This window comes from Aulonocara sp. 'chitande type north' Nkhata Bay, linkage group LG13 (genome assembly GCF_057382095.1).
Source record: "Aulonocara sp. 'chitande type north' Nkhata Bay isolate Kocher_YH1m ecotype deep benthic linkage group LG13, A_spYH_male_GT1.1, whole genome shotgun sequence".
NCBI lineage: Eukaryota > Metazoa > Chordata > Actinopteri > Cichliformes > Cichlidae > Aulonocara > Aulonocara sp. 'chitande type north' Nkhata Bay.
In genome coordinates this window covers 29,398,273-29,413,808 of record NC_141356.1, presented here as the reverse complement: position 1 = coordinate 29,413,808, position 15,536 = coordinate 29,398,273, and the positions used below count along the sequence as shown (strand labels likewise).

Genomic DNA, 15,536 nt, shown 5'->3' with positions numbered 1-15,536 from the left:
CCAGGTTCATCAGGCAGAAAAATGCATATTTAATCTGAAGCATCTACTGCCCTCTATTACAAACATTTTATCATTGCCTGAAAGCATTAACTGTATAATGAGGGTGAAAAGACTAAAAGTCAACAAAGCCTTAAATCTGCAGGATTCCATTTAGGTTTTTTTTTTTAATCGTTAAAATCTCAAATATGCAAATAGCTTTAATGCAGTCAGCACGCTGTAGCTTGAGGGGGGATAAAAATCTGCTGTGCCATCTTTCTGTAGCTTGGCTGATGTAAAGCACTTTCTATAAGGGGATTTGCGACGCGTTCGCACAACTCACCTGGTATCCTGGAGTTCCATCTTTTCCAGGTCTCCCCTGCTCAAGAAGCGCAACACAAACAAAGACATTTTGTATCAGCTCCCGCCTTCGATTGGATCAGCACTGTTGCACTCCTATTAATCTCCACAGTTAATGAGATATCTCAACCAAGGGATAATGATCCTGATTGCTGTGCGAACATTGTTCCATTGTGCGCTTACAGGGAAAATTACAGAAACCATCTCTGATGGTAATTATGTGGAGCAATGTAATCATCTACAGGACAAGCGGAAGCTAACATATGTATTTTATTCATATTGTCCTTGAATCGTGTTGCTTTTCTTCCAGACACACACTACAATGGTAAAACAACTATGCGGCCATGTTTTAATAGCGCTGTTTCTAGTGTGGACATTATTGGAAGGTGCTTTGTCAACATCTAGTAGTGATAATATTAAGGGAAGAGCGACAGAATTTGTGTAGCATCCTTACAGGAAGACCTTGGGGTCCCTCGGGCCCAGGGAATCCTGTCTCTCCCAGCGGACCCCTCTCACCCTGTCACAGAACAGAGACAGCCAATGTGTCAGTCGGCAGTGACAAAGGAATGACGCACAGATTGACAGCTCAAAGACAGTTAGAGGCTCAGGCTCACCGGCTCTCCTGGGATCCCTGGCTCTCCACGAGCGCCGGACTTTCCCTGTCAATCACAAGTATGGGAAAAGAACAGACCGTGTTTGACAGGTCCTCGATAGTGTGATATCTACAGCACCCCTGTAACCTTCCATTTAAAATACAGAGACCAGCATACAAAAGCTGCACAAAAGAAACCTTCCCAACAAAACACTGCACAAACAGACTGCAGGTGTAAGGCAGCATTATTAATCGAAATAGTTTGGTGCTATAGGAATTGAGAGCTATTATTCTGTCTACTTTAAAAAAAACATCACTGACTTGTTGCCAGAGGCTTAAATAACATAAATGACTGATCAGAGAGAAGTATGTCCTAAATTAATTTTAAAAAATGGAGGACTTACTGGAGGACCTAGCATCCCTGGTGGACCAGACAAACCCATATCCCCCTGGAAGCACAACATATTAGGTAGATAATGTACACATAACATAAAGAATACTATAAATCACTGTCACATCAAGCAGACACACAGATAGTGGTATCAGAAACTCCGTATAATGAAAGCTGCTGGGCTGCTATGTGTCTGGACAAGTGCAATGCAAAAATCTGAAACACTTAATAAAAAACTATAAATATCTCCTCAGAAAAATCACACACATATATTTATTATAAATGACTTCCTTAAGATCTTCATATTTCAACAGCAAATGCTTTGCATATGTCAAACCTTTGACAGCAGGCCCTGAAAGGATAAATTACTCTGGATGTCAGAGAAACTGAAATATTCCACCCCCATCAACCTTCCACAAAACACACAGTCACACACCGCCAATCAGTGGAAACACTTCTGCACAGAAAAGGCAGGAAGTTATGAAAAGATGCCTCTAGGACTTTTTTTTTTTTAATGAAGGAAAATTCATTAAGTAATTGTGCAAATTATTAATTATTACATGAATACTTTGGCTCCAGCTCAGAAAAATGTGGAATTCTCAGAATTTAACAGGCGGTCATCGTGAAAACTTTGTATCTTGACGTTTACCTTAGCACCCGGCAGCCCTTCAAGCCCAGGTAATCCCATGGGCCCTGGTTCCCCCTGTGAGATAAAAATACACCAACTGTTATGTTAAGACAAAAAAACAAACAAACAAAAAAAACCCCCAAGCCTCCTCGCTTTCCCCATTTCCCAACCAAGAATGAGGTTATTTCTGTCTCACAGTCCTAGAGTGAGGCTGGCGATAAGCGACTGGAAGGTAACAAGTGTCATTATAAAGCGACCATCATGCATAAATGAGCAGATATAGATCAAAAATGGATGAAGGCGAATAAATTTAATTCTGCAGGGGCCAAGATTTTACACATTTCCCACTCTCATCTTGATGATCTCGGTCAGGTATTGAGAGGACAATACTTCAAATGACCTAGGACACATGCTGTCACACCTTGAAGGCTTTATATTCATTAGAAAAACGAAAGCCATTTGACAATCACAATCACACCTGCTTTCTTCACTAAAAATAGAGAGCCATTCCCAGTGGTAAAGCAAGTGATGGCCTCTATCCACCTCATCTTGCTCGCGCTGCCATGGAGAAATGCCATTACACAGAATAGAGGGGCGACCGGCACTGACACAGACGGATTGTCCAGGTAATTGTCACACATGTAGATTGTCACGAATACGTTACTCAGGCTACGGGAAGAGCGGGCCAGCCAGAGGATCAGCTGTGAGACGGATTGGGGCAATTCCACCAAGGCATTGCGGACGCTTGAGCAATTTATTAAAATGTCAAATTAACATGCCAGTGAAAAATCACTGTGAAACAAAACAAAAAATAAAGAAAATTTAAAAAAATGCAACTGGGCCCGAGAAAAATGGATGATTCCCATGTCTGTGTGGACTGTTTTCAGGCGTCAGAGTTTGGGGGATGGGCATTTGAAGTGCAGTGAGGGTTTGTGGGTTCCCACTGGCAAGACAATATGGTACAAAGGTTTCATATTTGTAGGAGTCGAGATCATTTTTTTTTTCTGTGTGTTGGAGTTCTTCTGAAAGTGGTTAAGTGCTCGGGCTTGAGGCTGTATTGACTTATTTTATCCAGTAGAAAGCCATAGAAATAATTATAGCAAGCAACTGGCAACTCTGACTTTTTGCGAGGAGCACAAAAACAGCCAAATGCCTCAAAAAATATAGCCCACGATGAAAAGCTTCAACTTACTGCAGGTCCTTCATCTCCTTTGGGACCCTTAAAAAGAGAAAGAGAGGGAGAGCGGACATATTACCCCCGTGAAAGTGACAACTGCTTCCATAAAAATCGTAAATATCATCTTTAATGGCATGTGGTTACTGTATGTTATTGTCATTTAAATTTATATTAGTCATTATTACTTGCCTTTTCTCTTATTTTCTGTGTGTAAATCACGCTAATAGTGTAATATTGTCTCAAGCGCAATTAAAATGATCAGGATCATATAATCCAGTCAAAAAGGCTTAAAACAACACCAGCCAGCAATTTTCCACATTAATAAGCACAAGCAATTATTGATGAATTGAGCCGCTCTTCCTCCTTAACACTGATGAAGATGCTCCTTTATTTAGATTGCTCCTGTGGTGCTGTTGGCCTGTGATGGATGCAGTACCGGGAGAAGCATCCTTAAGATGTAGCTATGGCTCATGTCCATTGTGCACTGGGGATAGCAGAGTGTCTACTTTTTGTCACCACCTTAAGTGTTCGTTTTGGTGGATGGATCCCTGCAGGGCCTGTGACTGAATGTCTCTCAGGACTGGACAAGATTACAAACTGTCTGATAAGGAGGAGCAGGGGGAACCCGATAAGCAAATCGGGTCACTTCGGCTTGGCACTGTGCAGAGCAGCCGAACTTCTAAGTCCATTTTGCATTTCAATGATGTTGTGTGTCCTGGGGTGGATAAGAGGCACCTGTTTGAGAGTCAGGAAGCCTCTTGGCCTTCACCAACCACCAGATCTCAATGAGCATGATTGACTGTGATATAATAGCCTTAGAAGCCAAGATAACACCAGAGGGCTGGTCAGGCTATTTGTTATTCAGCTCTCCCAGGCTCTGCAGCTCAGACAGTATCCACATGCCTGTTTGCTAGTGTTACTCCACAATTCAGTGTAAAGGATTTGCTTCAGGCACAACAATGATTATACTTACCGGAGCACCGGGAGCTCCAGGGGGTCCTAAAATAGCTCCACCGCTCTGCAAAGAATTTTTTTATATTTTATAACACGGGCCAAAAACAACAAGCACAGAATCTTTTTCTAGCAAATTTGACTTAAGGCTCTGCACAGCACCATGCATTCAGAAGATCACAATGACAATGATCTGAAGTTTTTTAAAATCTTTACCTGTGGCTTGTACAGGCTGCCCATTCCGTTGCCCTACAACACAACCCAGAGTAAATCAGACATCTTCTCTAAGAGGCTCTTTTCATTGAATGTAAGTTCTAGGCACCGGGAGTCCTTACAGAAAACTGTACAGTAGGTCTGAAGCAGTTATACACTGCTAAGCCCTTAAAAGCTACATAAGAGAGATCAATAGCTCATTTGGTGATTACAGAGAGAGAAAAGAAGAGAGTGCGGGAAAGAGTGAGAAGTGAAAAGAGGAGAAAAAAAACATAGAGAAGCGTAGACTTAATAATCCTTGAGCCAGTCGTAATTCCAAAAAGACGAGTGCCTCAGAAATACAAAAGAGCACACTGATTAAAAAGATTTGGGTATGAGAACTAGGTAATCTGCTCTTCTTGTATAGTATTAGAACATATAATGATGTTTTTCCCATGATAGATTGATAGAGGGCAGCTATTGTAAACGTAGAAGGAGTCAAGGTTCTCATTTAGAAGCAAGTGAATACCCGTGCCCTTTTCAGGCCACTGAGCCATCTCTTGTCCTCCCAGACTGCAGTTTATGAGGCCAGGGTGTGAGGGGAGGGGGGCAAGGCAGGTTCAAGGGGACAGCTGATGAATTATAGATTTGCCTTTGGAAGCGCTTACTCACTTTCCTTTTAAAGGAAAGAAACATAACTCAATGCCAGCGTGCAGGTCGTGACGATTTCATCGTATTTGTACCTGTTTGTCATTTATGCTTTTCCTGATACAATAAATACTGTTAGACTGAGGAAACATAAGTGCTGAGGACATGCATTTAACTCGCTAACCATAAGAGTGTTTCCAAAAGGATAAAGTGCCAGTAACAAAATAATGTGTAATCTATTACCCTAATGTAGGTTTTGAGACTTATTATCAACAGATAGCACTTGTTGAGGCACCAGGAACTTACCGGAGGCCCTGGAGGCCCTGGTCTACCTGGAGGTCCTTCATTTCCCTGCCAAACACAAGCCAGAGGAATTTTTAAACATGTCTGTGAAAATGCAAATGTTTATCAGCCACAGTCCCATGTTAATGTAATCAAGTGAATCTCATTTGCCGACCCTGGGAAACAAAAAAGAATCTCATGAAACGTCTATCTGCTCTCTAGCACTTTGATGCATATATTAAAATTTGGGGAAAATCTTAAATTATTTAATATTTTCAAGTATTCATCAACTGCAGTTTTTTTGTTTTTCTGTTTTATGAATCTGTCTTTAAGATTCATGATACCACACATGGAAACAAGAGGACAGTGCAATTTCATTAATATACTCTGTCAAAACAATTTACCGCAGGTTTTAAAGCAGTGGCTGAAAGCACTCATGTAACCAGCAGGTCATTTAATGTGCGCTCCCACTGACAATACACTGTATATAAAATCCAGAAATTCGTGCACTCTGCCTGTGGTATGCAGAAAAATACAGAAATAGTAAAAACATTACTTTATCTCCTTTGGGTCCAGGCTGGCTCGTTGGACCTGGTCGACCCATGAGTCCCTGCAAACAGAATAGCACACTTATTTTATAGTATGAAACAATTAAAGAGATTTTGCATAATTTTAGACCACATGGAGGACGGATTTCTTACCGGGGCCCCTGTTCGACCAGGCACACCTGGTAGCCCTGGTGCTCCTGAAGGCCCCTAGAGGAGACAAAATTAGTTATTATTTTTTAAAATTTACTTCTTACTATCATCAAAAGAATTATTACATTAATATTTTTCTGCATCACTAGTGGCTTCATAATGTAGTGGTTTACACATGTGCAGAAATAGTCTCTGATTTCTGTGCTTACTTCATGGATTTCTGGTAATAACTGTCTGTAGCTCTGAGTTCTGGTTCCTGCCTAGTTCTGAATTTTGATTTGTATTTCACTCCAGTTGCTACTTTCAGTTTGTTAATTGTCTGTTTAGTTCTCTCAGCGTTTCCCAATCTGTTCCTCCTTCTGTCTTTGTCTTCCTGCATTCCCTGAATGAGCTTATTTATGTTTTGTTCATCCGTCTTGTTTCAGTGTCTCCTTGTTACAGCTGTGGCCACAGAGAGCACGAAAACTGGCTTCTGAAGTTCCTCTTTGAAGCTTTCAGATGAACGTTTCTACCATCACCATCTTGGTTGCAAAAAAACAGATGTGACAAGAAGGGGTGGGTCTGACTGTGAAACCGCACACTCACTGGCTAATGACTTGTGATTTATTTTGCTAGCCAATGCACACGTGGTTACATAGTATAGAAAATGTCTCCAATTTGAAACATACATGGCCGAGATTTACAAAATAGACTTAATTTTTTATTTAGTATGAATCAGAATGAGTGAGTGAGCCCATGAACTCAGGAGGAAAGTCTTTCCTGAGGTCAAGACGGAAAAACATTTCTCCATAGACTTCACAAAGTCTTATTTTCAACCACAGCTGGTGGCTTTCACATAGAATGTAGATTTTGGGCACTTCTGCACTGGCTTCATTTTCCTGACCTGGAAGCTCTTTGTGGCTTGTTGTCTGTCGTTTCTCATTCTAATTTTACTTCCTGTTTGTGCCCTAACTAGTCTCACCTGTATTAATTATGTTCAGCTGTGTCCTGTTCCCCACTAGTCTCCAGTTTCCTATCAGTGCTCAGTGTGTGTAGATAGAGCCATTCCTTCAGCCTGTGTATCCTTGTTGTTCCTGGCTCCCTGTGGTTTTCTAGGATCTCTATTAACTCCCAGTTGGATGTAGTTATTGGACTTTTCTGTCAACCTAATAAAAGGCATGCCTTTTATTATTTTGTCTACCTTGGAGTTCTCTGTTTGGATCCTATATTGTACGAACACTATAGTGCTGATGGAGAGTTATGTGGCCATGCTGAAAGTCAGCTGTGCTGCTCCGAGCACATCAAGCATATATTCTTAAAATGTGGATAAATTAAATTATTGGTCATTGTGATGTCACATCTGTTTTGTTAAAATCTATGCTACATTTTAAAGGATGAATTCAAAAGCTTTTCTATACACTGTAATGACTTCTGAGCTTATGCTTGTATTTTCTTTCCTTTAGAGCTTATCTGAGTATGCAGAAGCAGCAGAACATCACATTTTCTACTGTGGGGCACTTCATCATGCGACAACTTTATTAATTTATTTGGCGACTAGGCCCTATAGTGTATTGTTTGCTATATTTTAGAGATGCCATTGCATGCATTTCTTTGATCACTGAAAGAAAAATAAACCTGCTATCTGACCAAAACATGTCTTTTATTGAGCTGTTATAATCTAGTAGCAAGTGTGCCTGCTAGTAAAACTCTTCTGCCATGGCAGTTCAGTGCTGAAAGCTGACCTATGGGAAACTTCTCAGCTGCTTTCAACACTGTCTTTTTTTAAATGAACACACACAAACACGCAGGGCAGGCTTTGTTCTTCATAAAGTAGTTCCTTGGAGAGCAAGAGATAGGGCATAGTGCAAATGCAGCTCTGCGGATAGCTTTTGATAGCTTCTTTTGAAAACAGACTCTGAGAGCAGACAGACTTTAAGATTAGGCCAACATTAGAATATATTTACATCCGTTTGAAAAACCTCTTTCTCAATGTCACGGTGACTTCTGACCTGGTTAGATAACCACTGGATTAATTTGTTTAGATTCAACTTTTTCTTCACTCACCTCATCACCTTTATCGCCTATAGGGCCTGGGAACCCTCTCTCTCCTTTTACTCCCTGCAGGAAAGCAGAAGCAATAAAGTAGGGAAAAGTGAATGTTTTTCACAAGGAAAAAGGGAAGAAAAAAAAACAAACCTTAAACTAAAGTCTGATGGGCATAAATTTCAAAATGCATCTTCCAGCACACAACTTGAAATTGCCTAGCCTATTTCACCATGGTACAAGACTGTATCCATAGCAACAACTTCTGCAGTGAAAACCCAAGTGTGTTCAGAATAATATGAGTTGTGGAACAGCTACTTAGGCTTTCAGGAATAATGCAAAAATAAATTCATGAAAAGCTTTTTTTTCAGTGCAAATCTTTGTCTAGCAGATTAAATGCACATTTAAGCAAACAATATCATAAAATAAGGCTATATCTTCTACACATTCTTGTCATGCTGATAAAATGGGTTATTCATATAGTAATATCTTTATAAAATCCATTTTTGTTATTTCACAAGTTTACGTTTGACATCTTCTTGCCTACCTTTGGACCTTCTTTTCCCGGGTTACCCATCGGGCCTCTGACCCCAGGATCTCCCTGTTTGGAAAAGGAGTCCATAATGGATTTGTGTTCAATAGCGCAAGCATGCACTCAAAATATTCATGAAGGAGCACTGAAAGCATGATGTGCAATGCAAATCAAAGTCACATTTTCTTTGTAAATTGTCTAAATTGTCTGCTATGCTAATGAGTCACTTGTACCTTTTCTCCCACTAAGCCCTCTGCTCCTTGCACTCCGGGGGAGCCTTTTTCTCCCTTCTGTCCAGGCAGCCCTGGGACTCTCGTCTGGCACACACTGCAGGCATTCTACCAGTGCAGGCAAGGCAGGAAGCAAAAGTGGAAGCACAGATAAGATTTCATCAGGCTGAGCTGGAACACTGTATTTTCGCCCTTTATTATGTCACATCCCCTGGGTGGAGGACAAGACCCCAACTGACATAAAGTGTTCTCAAAATGTCCACAGAGCAGAAATAATGTGAACCCACCTAGAGTGCCTCCAAGAGTGTCTCTCACTGAGGTGAGTGGTGAACTTTGTCAAACTCACTGACTGTGACATTTAGGTGAGAACCTAAATATCATTGGATAAATAGTGCTGCGTTTGAGTCCTCCTTCCACTCTTCACACGGCCGCTGCCCCGAGCCGTGATAGCCTGTCTGCTGATTTTGGGACAAACTTATATAATATGTCCCAAAAGTTAACATTCGTTCAGATTTACATATTGAGGGTTAAGGTTTAAGTAATGTAAAATGTAGAGAAGAGACAATTAAAACGGAGCTAGGGCAGAAGAGAAGTCATTTTGCGTGAGTGTTTTGAGGCTTTTGGATCAAGTGGTGACACATTGTTTGAATGGAGAAGTGCTATTTAGCAATTATTCTTCTGTAAAACTGTATACAATGCATATCTGAAGCCGATCTTATCTTTTGAGACAGTAATCTCTTTATAATCTTGTTTTTCACTTTATTTGCATTGCACTTGTGTGATATTTCAATATTTCATTGTCACACTGAGAGGCTTTACTAAACATGTTGTCACACTGTGCACCTCTGGTGAATGAGTAATCCGGGCTTTCTCGTGAAATTGTTTTCTTTTATTTTCTGGATCTCCTTCTCCCAGTCATCCTGATGAAGGCACTCAAGGGCTTTCTCACAATATCTCTCAAGTGATTGCATCCATGTATTAGTGGGATAGTACTGTTTCAAGCCGGCAAATGCTGTTCAATTTAAATACCAACCCTCACGCTTTTGCATGCAATTGTTCTGTGAAAACAATGCAATTATCATCAACTATGGAGATATAAATACCTTAAGCAAAGCACCCATGTCTCCAAAAATCGGCAGGGCAGTCTGTTAGGAAAAAAGAAGCAAAAAAAACAAAACAAAAAAAACCTTAATTTCAAATCTCATCTCTCTTTATTTTTGAGATTTCTGCAGTTGTTTATTTTTGCTCGACTGCTTCTTTTAATAAAACATCACAAGGCACACAAGACTGACTTACATGCCTGGAATGCGATTTTTTCCTTGAACATATTTAACAAAGTTTGCTTTAAGTGTTTCATTCTCAGTTTTATCTGGATTGCTTGAGGAAACGGTTTAATAACTTTGTTATTTTGGAAGACATGATCCCAAATCTTCAAAATATTGTTGTTCTCTGAAGCTGAGAAAAAAAAAAAACATTTTGATGTGAAGCCCGTGTATTTAAAAAAAAAAAAACATAAAATGGTATAAATGGCTTTCATGTGTCTTTACAACGCATGAATATAAATGGGCTAAAATGCAAAAATTTCAAGGCTTTGATGCAGCAGCGGTAGGAATGGTGAGGTACTCACACTACAGCTATTAGCACTTTAGTAAATGCTCCTCATTTGAAACTCACAAAGACACAAGAAAGGAATAAAAATATGCTCTAACAACAGGGGGCCGCCAATTTGTTGTAAACTGGAACATTTTCCTGAATGTGGTGTCGGTTGCTGAACACTAGAACTACAGCTACTTATTATCCCAAAACTGCAGCTACAGTCTGAATACTGAGTTTGACTTTAAGGTGATCTCAGTAGGTCTCATGGCTGATCAGTGATGCTGAACCGCTGTAAGCAAAACAGAGATTTTCTTACTTACTGGTTCACCTGGAGGTCCAGCAGGCCCCGGTGGACCTGGCCTACCAGGGGAGCCCTTTAATTGAGACAGAACAAGGAGTTAACAGCACTTCTGGTTACGATATGAAGCACACAGGCAAGGCTATAACTTTCAGCTTTCACACTCTTCTCAGTTGGTGGGGATTTGTGTCCAGGAGCTGTGATACATTGTACTTGTTCATCCACAGTTGGTAGCTGACATTTCTCCATGCTTCTGGCCATCTTTTATCTGTAAACGTGCAAGGGAGTGGAAAACAGTGGAAGGACAGGCTGCCCTAACTCACCTCTCTTCCTGGAGCTCCTGGGGGGCCAAATGGACCCGGGGGTCCACGAGAGCCCTGAAAAATACCAAGATAGAGGCTAGCAGTGTTGCCCTATACAGTCACCCACACTTACTGTTAATAGTGCTGTAACAAAATTGCCAAGAAGAGATCCATGGCTAATTGGACGAACATTTTTAAAAATCGACTTGAACATCTTGTTTGTGTTGTGGATACAGAAAATTTATCGCACACACCTCAATTCCTGGCTCCCCGGTGGGTCCCATGGGGCCCTAAAAACACATCACACATCTTGTTAACACCACCTGCCCTCTAGCACCCAGGATCCAATAAAGGAATTGTGTTAGACACCTTTTGATCTATTGATTCTCTGTCTACAACCCTGTGTTTCAAAAATGAACACAGACTCACTCACTGTCAAATCTGAGTTTCAAACTAGCACCCCAGAGCGTGCATGATGAGGCGAGAGAGCAAGTAATGACCGATGTTTCTAATAAAAACACATCTCCAGTATTCAGAGAGTAGCCCATTCTTTCCACGCCTAAGACAAAAGCAGGAATCTGAAATGTTTCAAGGGTGCCACTAAATAATAAATGGTTTGGTGCTCACTGACCAATCAATACGACATCATACTCACAGGTGGCCCTGTAATGCTCTCCCCAGGTTCGCCCTTTTCACCGTGGTCTCCGGGCAATCCCGGGATGCCTCTTTCACCCTAACACAAACACAAGGGAGTGGTCAGTGATGATTTAATGATGGTGAATCCAGCTAAAGGAAGGGCTGCTGCATTGCTCATTAAGTATTCAAAGACTGCCAGAATCCATTTCCTGTTATCTTGTGCCTCTTTGCTTAAAGGGTAAAGAAAGAAAACATAACCGCGGTGAAGGCCGTTATCATGCAGATTTTAATTATGTCCATCATTTTGCCTACGTATGATACATAAGATACTCAACTGTGCAATTATTTTTCCATGTCAAATCCACTGATATTGATAGTACAAAGTGATCAGAAAAAAGAATGAAATCTCTTTGATATCCAAGCATGTTATGACAATTTCAGTGATATCAGTCATATTAGTGATTTCCAGCTGGTATTAGATGGACTTCAGGAGATATATCTTCATGTTAAAAAAAGTAAATAACATGGAAGATGATGTAGAGCAGTAAAAAAAAGTCTCCAAGAACCTCAAAACTTTATTGTGTAATGTTTAAGTGAAATCCAAAAAAGACCATCAAAGCAAAATTAGTTTGATAATAAACTTCAAGGTAGGTTTGTTGGAATAATGCGCTCAAGGAAATCAGAGAGAATGGTTTAAACGCAATAGACCAGAGGCCAGTTTTAAGGAGAAGCTGTAAAGCAGTGTCCTTGAAGGCAATGTGTTCAAAAAGCTACCTTTCAACAGGATAATAACCTCAAGCATACGGGTAAATTTAGCAAAGAATGGCTCAAAAAGAAGAAAATTAAAGGTTAAAGAAGGGTCTGGCCAAATAAAAACTACACACAAGATCCTATCAGAATCTCACTGGAATGCTTATGGAGGGGATTTAACGTGGGCACTGCATGCAAGAGCAACATTTTGCAAATGAGGAAACTTTACATGGAAAGGTGGTCAAGAATTTGAGTGAGGCACAGTACGACCAGGAGGACAATGATGCAAAACACACTATAAGAAGTTAAATGGAGCAGCGCTACCGCGTAAAGCCAAGGCTGCACTTACTTTTTCCCACAGAGGAATATTGCACCAATAGATCTGAACAAAGTGTTCAGATAGCCACACAGAGCCCTAAGGTCTCAGCCTAGGATTACATAATGTTACATCATTACAGAACATGACACATGTAGTCGGTGTCAGGTTCTGTAGAACAAAGCAAAGTGTGGACGTTTTCATTCCCGTGACACATTTTCAAGCTCATGCTATCCTGGAATTCGTGCCAGGTAAGCTATTTGTTACAACTTCTTCTTTTTTGTAGTACAATTAAATTTATTTAGCTGAATTGTTTCTTTTTCACTTTTTATTGCTTATTTGGTGATGTTGGAGGACCTACCTTAGGTCCACGAGACCCTCTAGTTAAAGGCAACCCGTCCCCCTGTAAAAACAAAAACAAAACAAAAAAACAAAGAAGACTTTAGAATAGAAATTCACTGCACACTGATCAGCAATTCTCTTTGAGAACTGAGGTAAGGCCCGAGAAGCAGCCCTAGTGCTTTAATTCAAACAGGAGTCTTGAATCAGTATGAGCTACACACATTACAGTGTTGCCTTATGAGCACATGTTCAATACTGCTTACAACAATTTGATTAGTTTCACTGTACAGATGCAAGGTGATAATGCCGTACCACAGAGAGGGTGGGGGGTGGGGGAGAAAACAAAAAACCTTAATTGGAATCGAGGTGCGGGCATTATTTACTGTACCATCCAGATGAGACATTGATTTCTGTGGTCAGCATGTATTTCTGGTGCAAGTCCTACATTGTAAATTAGCTGGGCAGAAGCTGGGTTTGAGCCAACACAGCAGTTCTTACAGTTTTGGGGAGAAATGGACCAGTTCAGTCAAACGTAAAACACTAAAGTTTGGGAAGTACAGAACTTTTGAAACCAAAGAGATCTGATGACATTAGTGGGGCACTTCCACTCTACAGAAACAGAACTTCTCCCTCGGTATGTGAGAGTAGATCATAAATTTATAGAAATTTATATAAACAGCATGTTTAAAGTACAAAGACTTAGCTGGTTATTATTCAGTTGAAGGCAAGCTCAACAAAGTGTGTGACAGCTTAGTTCAGTGGTTTATACATTTGCCTAACAAGGAAACGATCGTGGAAGGAGAAACAGATTCCTTTGGGGTTGTGTCAGGAAGGGCACTGAATACAAAAATCTGCCAAATCAAATGTGCGGCGCTACCTGCTGTGGCGACCCCGCATGAATAAAAGTGGCTTTGTCCTTAGCTGCTTGAGCAGGCTAACTCATTAAAGATATGTTTTGTTTATTTCCTTTTCCCTTACCTTTGTCTTATATGATAACGTCCATAAATGCTAAGGACATTTCTTCCTACATCTCCGCACACTAATGGTATTTTCAAAAGACAGAAATATGTCTGCTTTAAATGAAAGCCATTTTTCTTAGTTTAGCTTTTTCACCTGTTGCATACAACACTGTGAGAGGTCATTTTCACGTGGTAAACACCCCATCTTGACACCCACAGCCGTGTTTTTCAATCCCTTTCCAATTTTCCCAGTGCAGGAGAATGTTAAGAGGTTTAAATACGTCGGCCTGAACACAATCTTTCCTTTATTACTCTGCTCACGGTACCCATGGCTTGCTTGATCAGTAGGTCTGCTGTTGGGCTTAATGTTCAGATTGGTGTTTCCACACACAAACAAACACGACTGTTTAAAGCTGCAGAAGTCCACAGGTGATTGAGAAGTGCGAGTGCCATCAACCGGGATTGAGGCTGTGGCTGCACATGCACAGCCTCTTTGGGAAAGCTATAATGAACATTTCTATATGCAGAGCCATGTCTATAAAAGAAACTGAACAGCTATGTGCTCCAATTACAAGGATAGGTGATTATCCAGGATGGGGATATGTGATGGTGGACTATCTAATGACATTGCTACTTCATAACATCATTGCATCTGCGCTGCTGGAGGACCTAGTTTCTTTAACTTGCCTGCTGCTACTCTAGCTGTTTGCAGGTGATCTGCATTTCTGAAAGTCTCCTGTGTTTCCATCTGCTGTTTTATTGGACTGCATTAATAGTTTTTAATGCTGTATCCTGTGTCTTCAGAGCTGAACCCAACAAGGTGAGGTTACTGTCTACATTTGATATAATACCCACCATATATCCACCCACAGGTTCGCCAGGCTCACCCTTAGGACCTGGAGGTCCTGGTGGGCCGATCATTCCACCAGAGTCCCCCTACAGACAGAAAGACAGATGCTATTTAGAAATTTCTCCATAAAAAAACATTAAACCAGCCCTGTCTTCTTAACAAGCCAAAGAAAGTGCAGTGTTAGTTAGACACAGTGAGGTGAAAAAAAGGGTGAGAAGATGCAAGGATGCACATGTGAACGATGTCAACACCAGCGCATCATGTTAGTGGGAGAACCTTTTGTTTTGCATATTTGTCACACTCACATGTTTTAAATCATCAAAAAAAACCCTATCCAAACCCACCTGACCCTATGTGAAAAAAACAACTGCTCCCCTTGTTAAATCACTTCCACAACCATGTTTGACTGTTGCTATGGTGATCTTTTTATGAAATGGCATGTTTATTTTATGGCAGATGCAAAGGGACTGAAAGCTTTGAAAAATTTCAGAGAATGATTTTCCTCTTAAATTTTAGGGATCATCAAGATGTTTATTTCTTTTTGGTCAGCAGTTTTCTCCCTGGATCTCTCCCACAGATGCCATTTTTTTCCTGGGCTCTGTCTTATTGTTGAAACAGGAAGTTTGACCTTAACTGAGTGAGTTACTTTGTTCCTCATCTGTTCTTTGCTATGCCTTTGCTATCAACCTCAACAGTGCTTTATTGATACTTATCAATTTTTAGCATGGTGGTAATGACTAGCTGCTACAAATGAGCATGTCAGCATTGTTGGGTAAAGACTGCCACCATGCTTAGCATTCATATAGCT

At 40.6% G+C, this 15,536-nt stretch overlaps 1 protein-coding gene across 1 annotated transcript in view; it reads right to left on the bottom strand.

Annotated features, from left to right (window-relative positions):
• Positions 1 to 15,536, bottom strand: part of LOC147316344 (uncharacterized) — a 101,507-nt gene that overhangs the window by 14,257 nt on the left and 71,714 nt on the right. The window contains exons 28-48 of the mRNA XM_086259769.1: positions 14,734 to 14,814; positions 12,939 to 12,980; positions 11,531 to 11,608; positions 11,130 to 11,165; positions 10,897 to 10,950; positions 10,596 to 10,649; positions 9,783 to 9,824; positions 8,683 to 8,787; positions 8,465 to 8,518; positions 7,939 to 7,992; positions 5,899 to 5,952; positions 5,754 to 5,807; positions 5,222 to 5,266; positions 4,292 to 4,324; positions 4,098 to 4,142; positions 3,140 to 3,166; positions 1,969 to 2,022; positions 1,333 to 1,377; positions 951 to 995; positions 791 to 853; positions 320 to 355 (exon numbers count right to left, since the gene is read on the bottom strand). Of these exons, the coding sequence (XP_086115895.1) occupies positions 320 to 355; positions 791 to 853; positions 951 to 995; positions 1,333 to 1,377; positions 1,969 to 2,022; positions 3,140 to 3,166; positions 4,098 to 4,142; positions 4,292 to 4,324; positions 5,222 to 5,266; positions 5,754 to 5,807; positions 5,899 to 5,952; positions 7,939 to 7,992; positions 8,465 to 8,518; positions 8,683 to 8,787; positions 9,783 to 9,824; positions 10,596 to 10,649; positions 10,897 to 10,950; positions 11,130 to 11,165; positions 11,531 to 11,608; positions 12,939 to 12,980; positions 14,734 to 14,814 (1,101 nt within the window). The remainder of the gene's footprint in view (positions 1 to 319; positions 356 to 790; positions 854 to 950; positions 996 to 1,332; positions 1,378 to 1,968; positions 2,023 to 3,139; positions 3,167 to 4,097; positions 4,143 to 4,291; positions 4,325 to 5,221; positions 5,267 to 5,753; positions 5,808 to 5,898; positions 5,953 to 7,938; positions 7,993 to 8,464; positions 8,519 to 8,682; positions 8,788 to 9,782; positions 9,825 to 10,595; positions 10,650 to 10,896; positions 10,951 to 11,129; positions 11,166 to 11,530; positions 11,609 to 12,938; positions 12,981 to 14,733; positions 14,815 to 15,536) is intronic.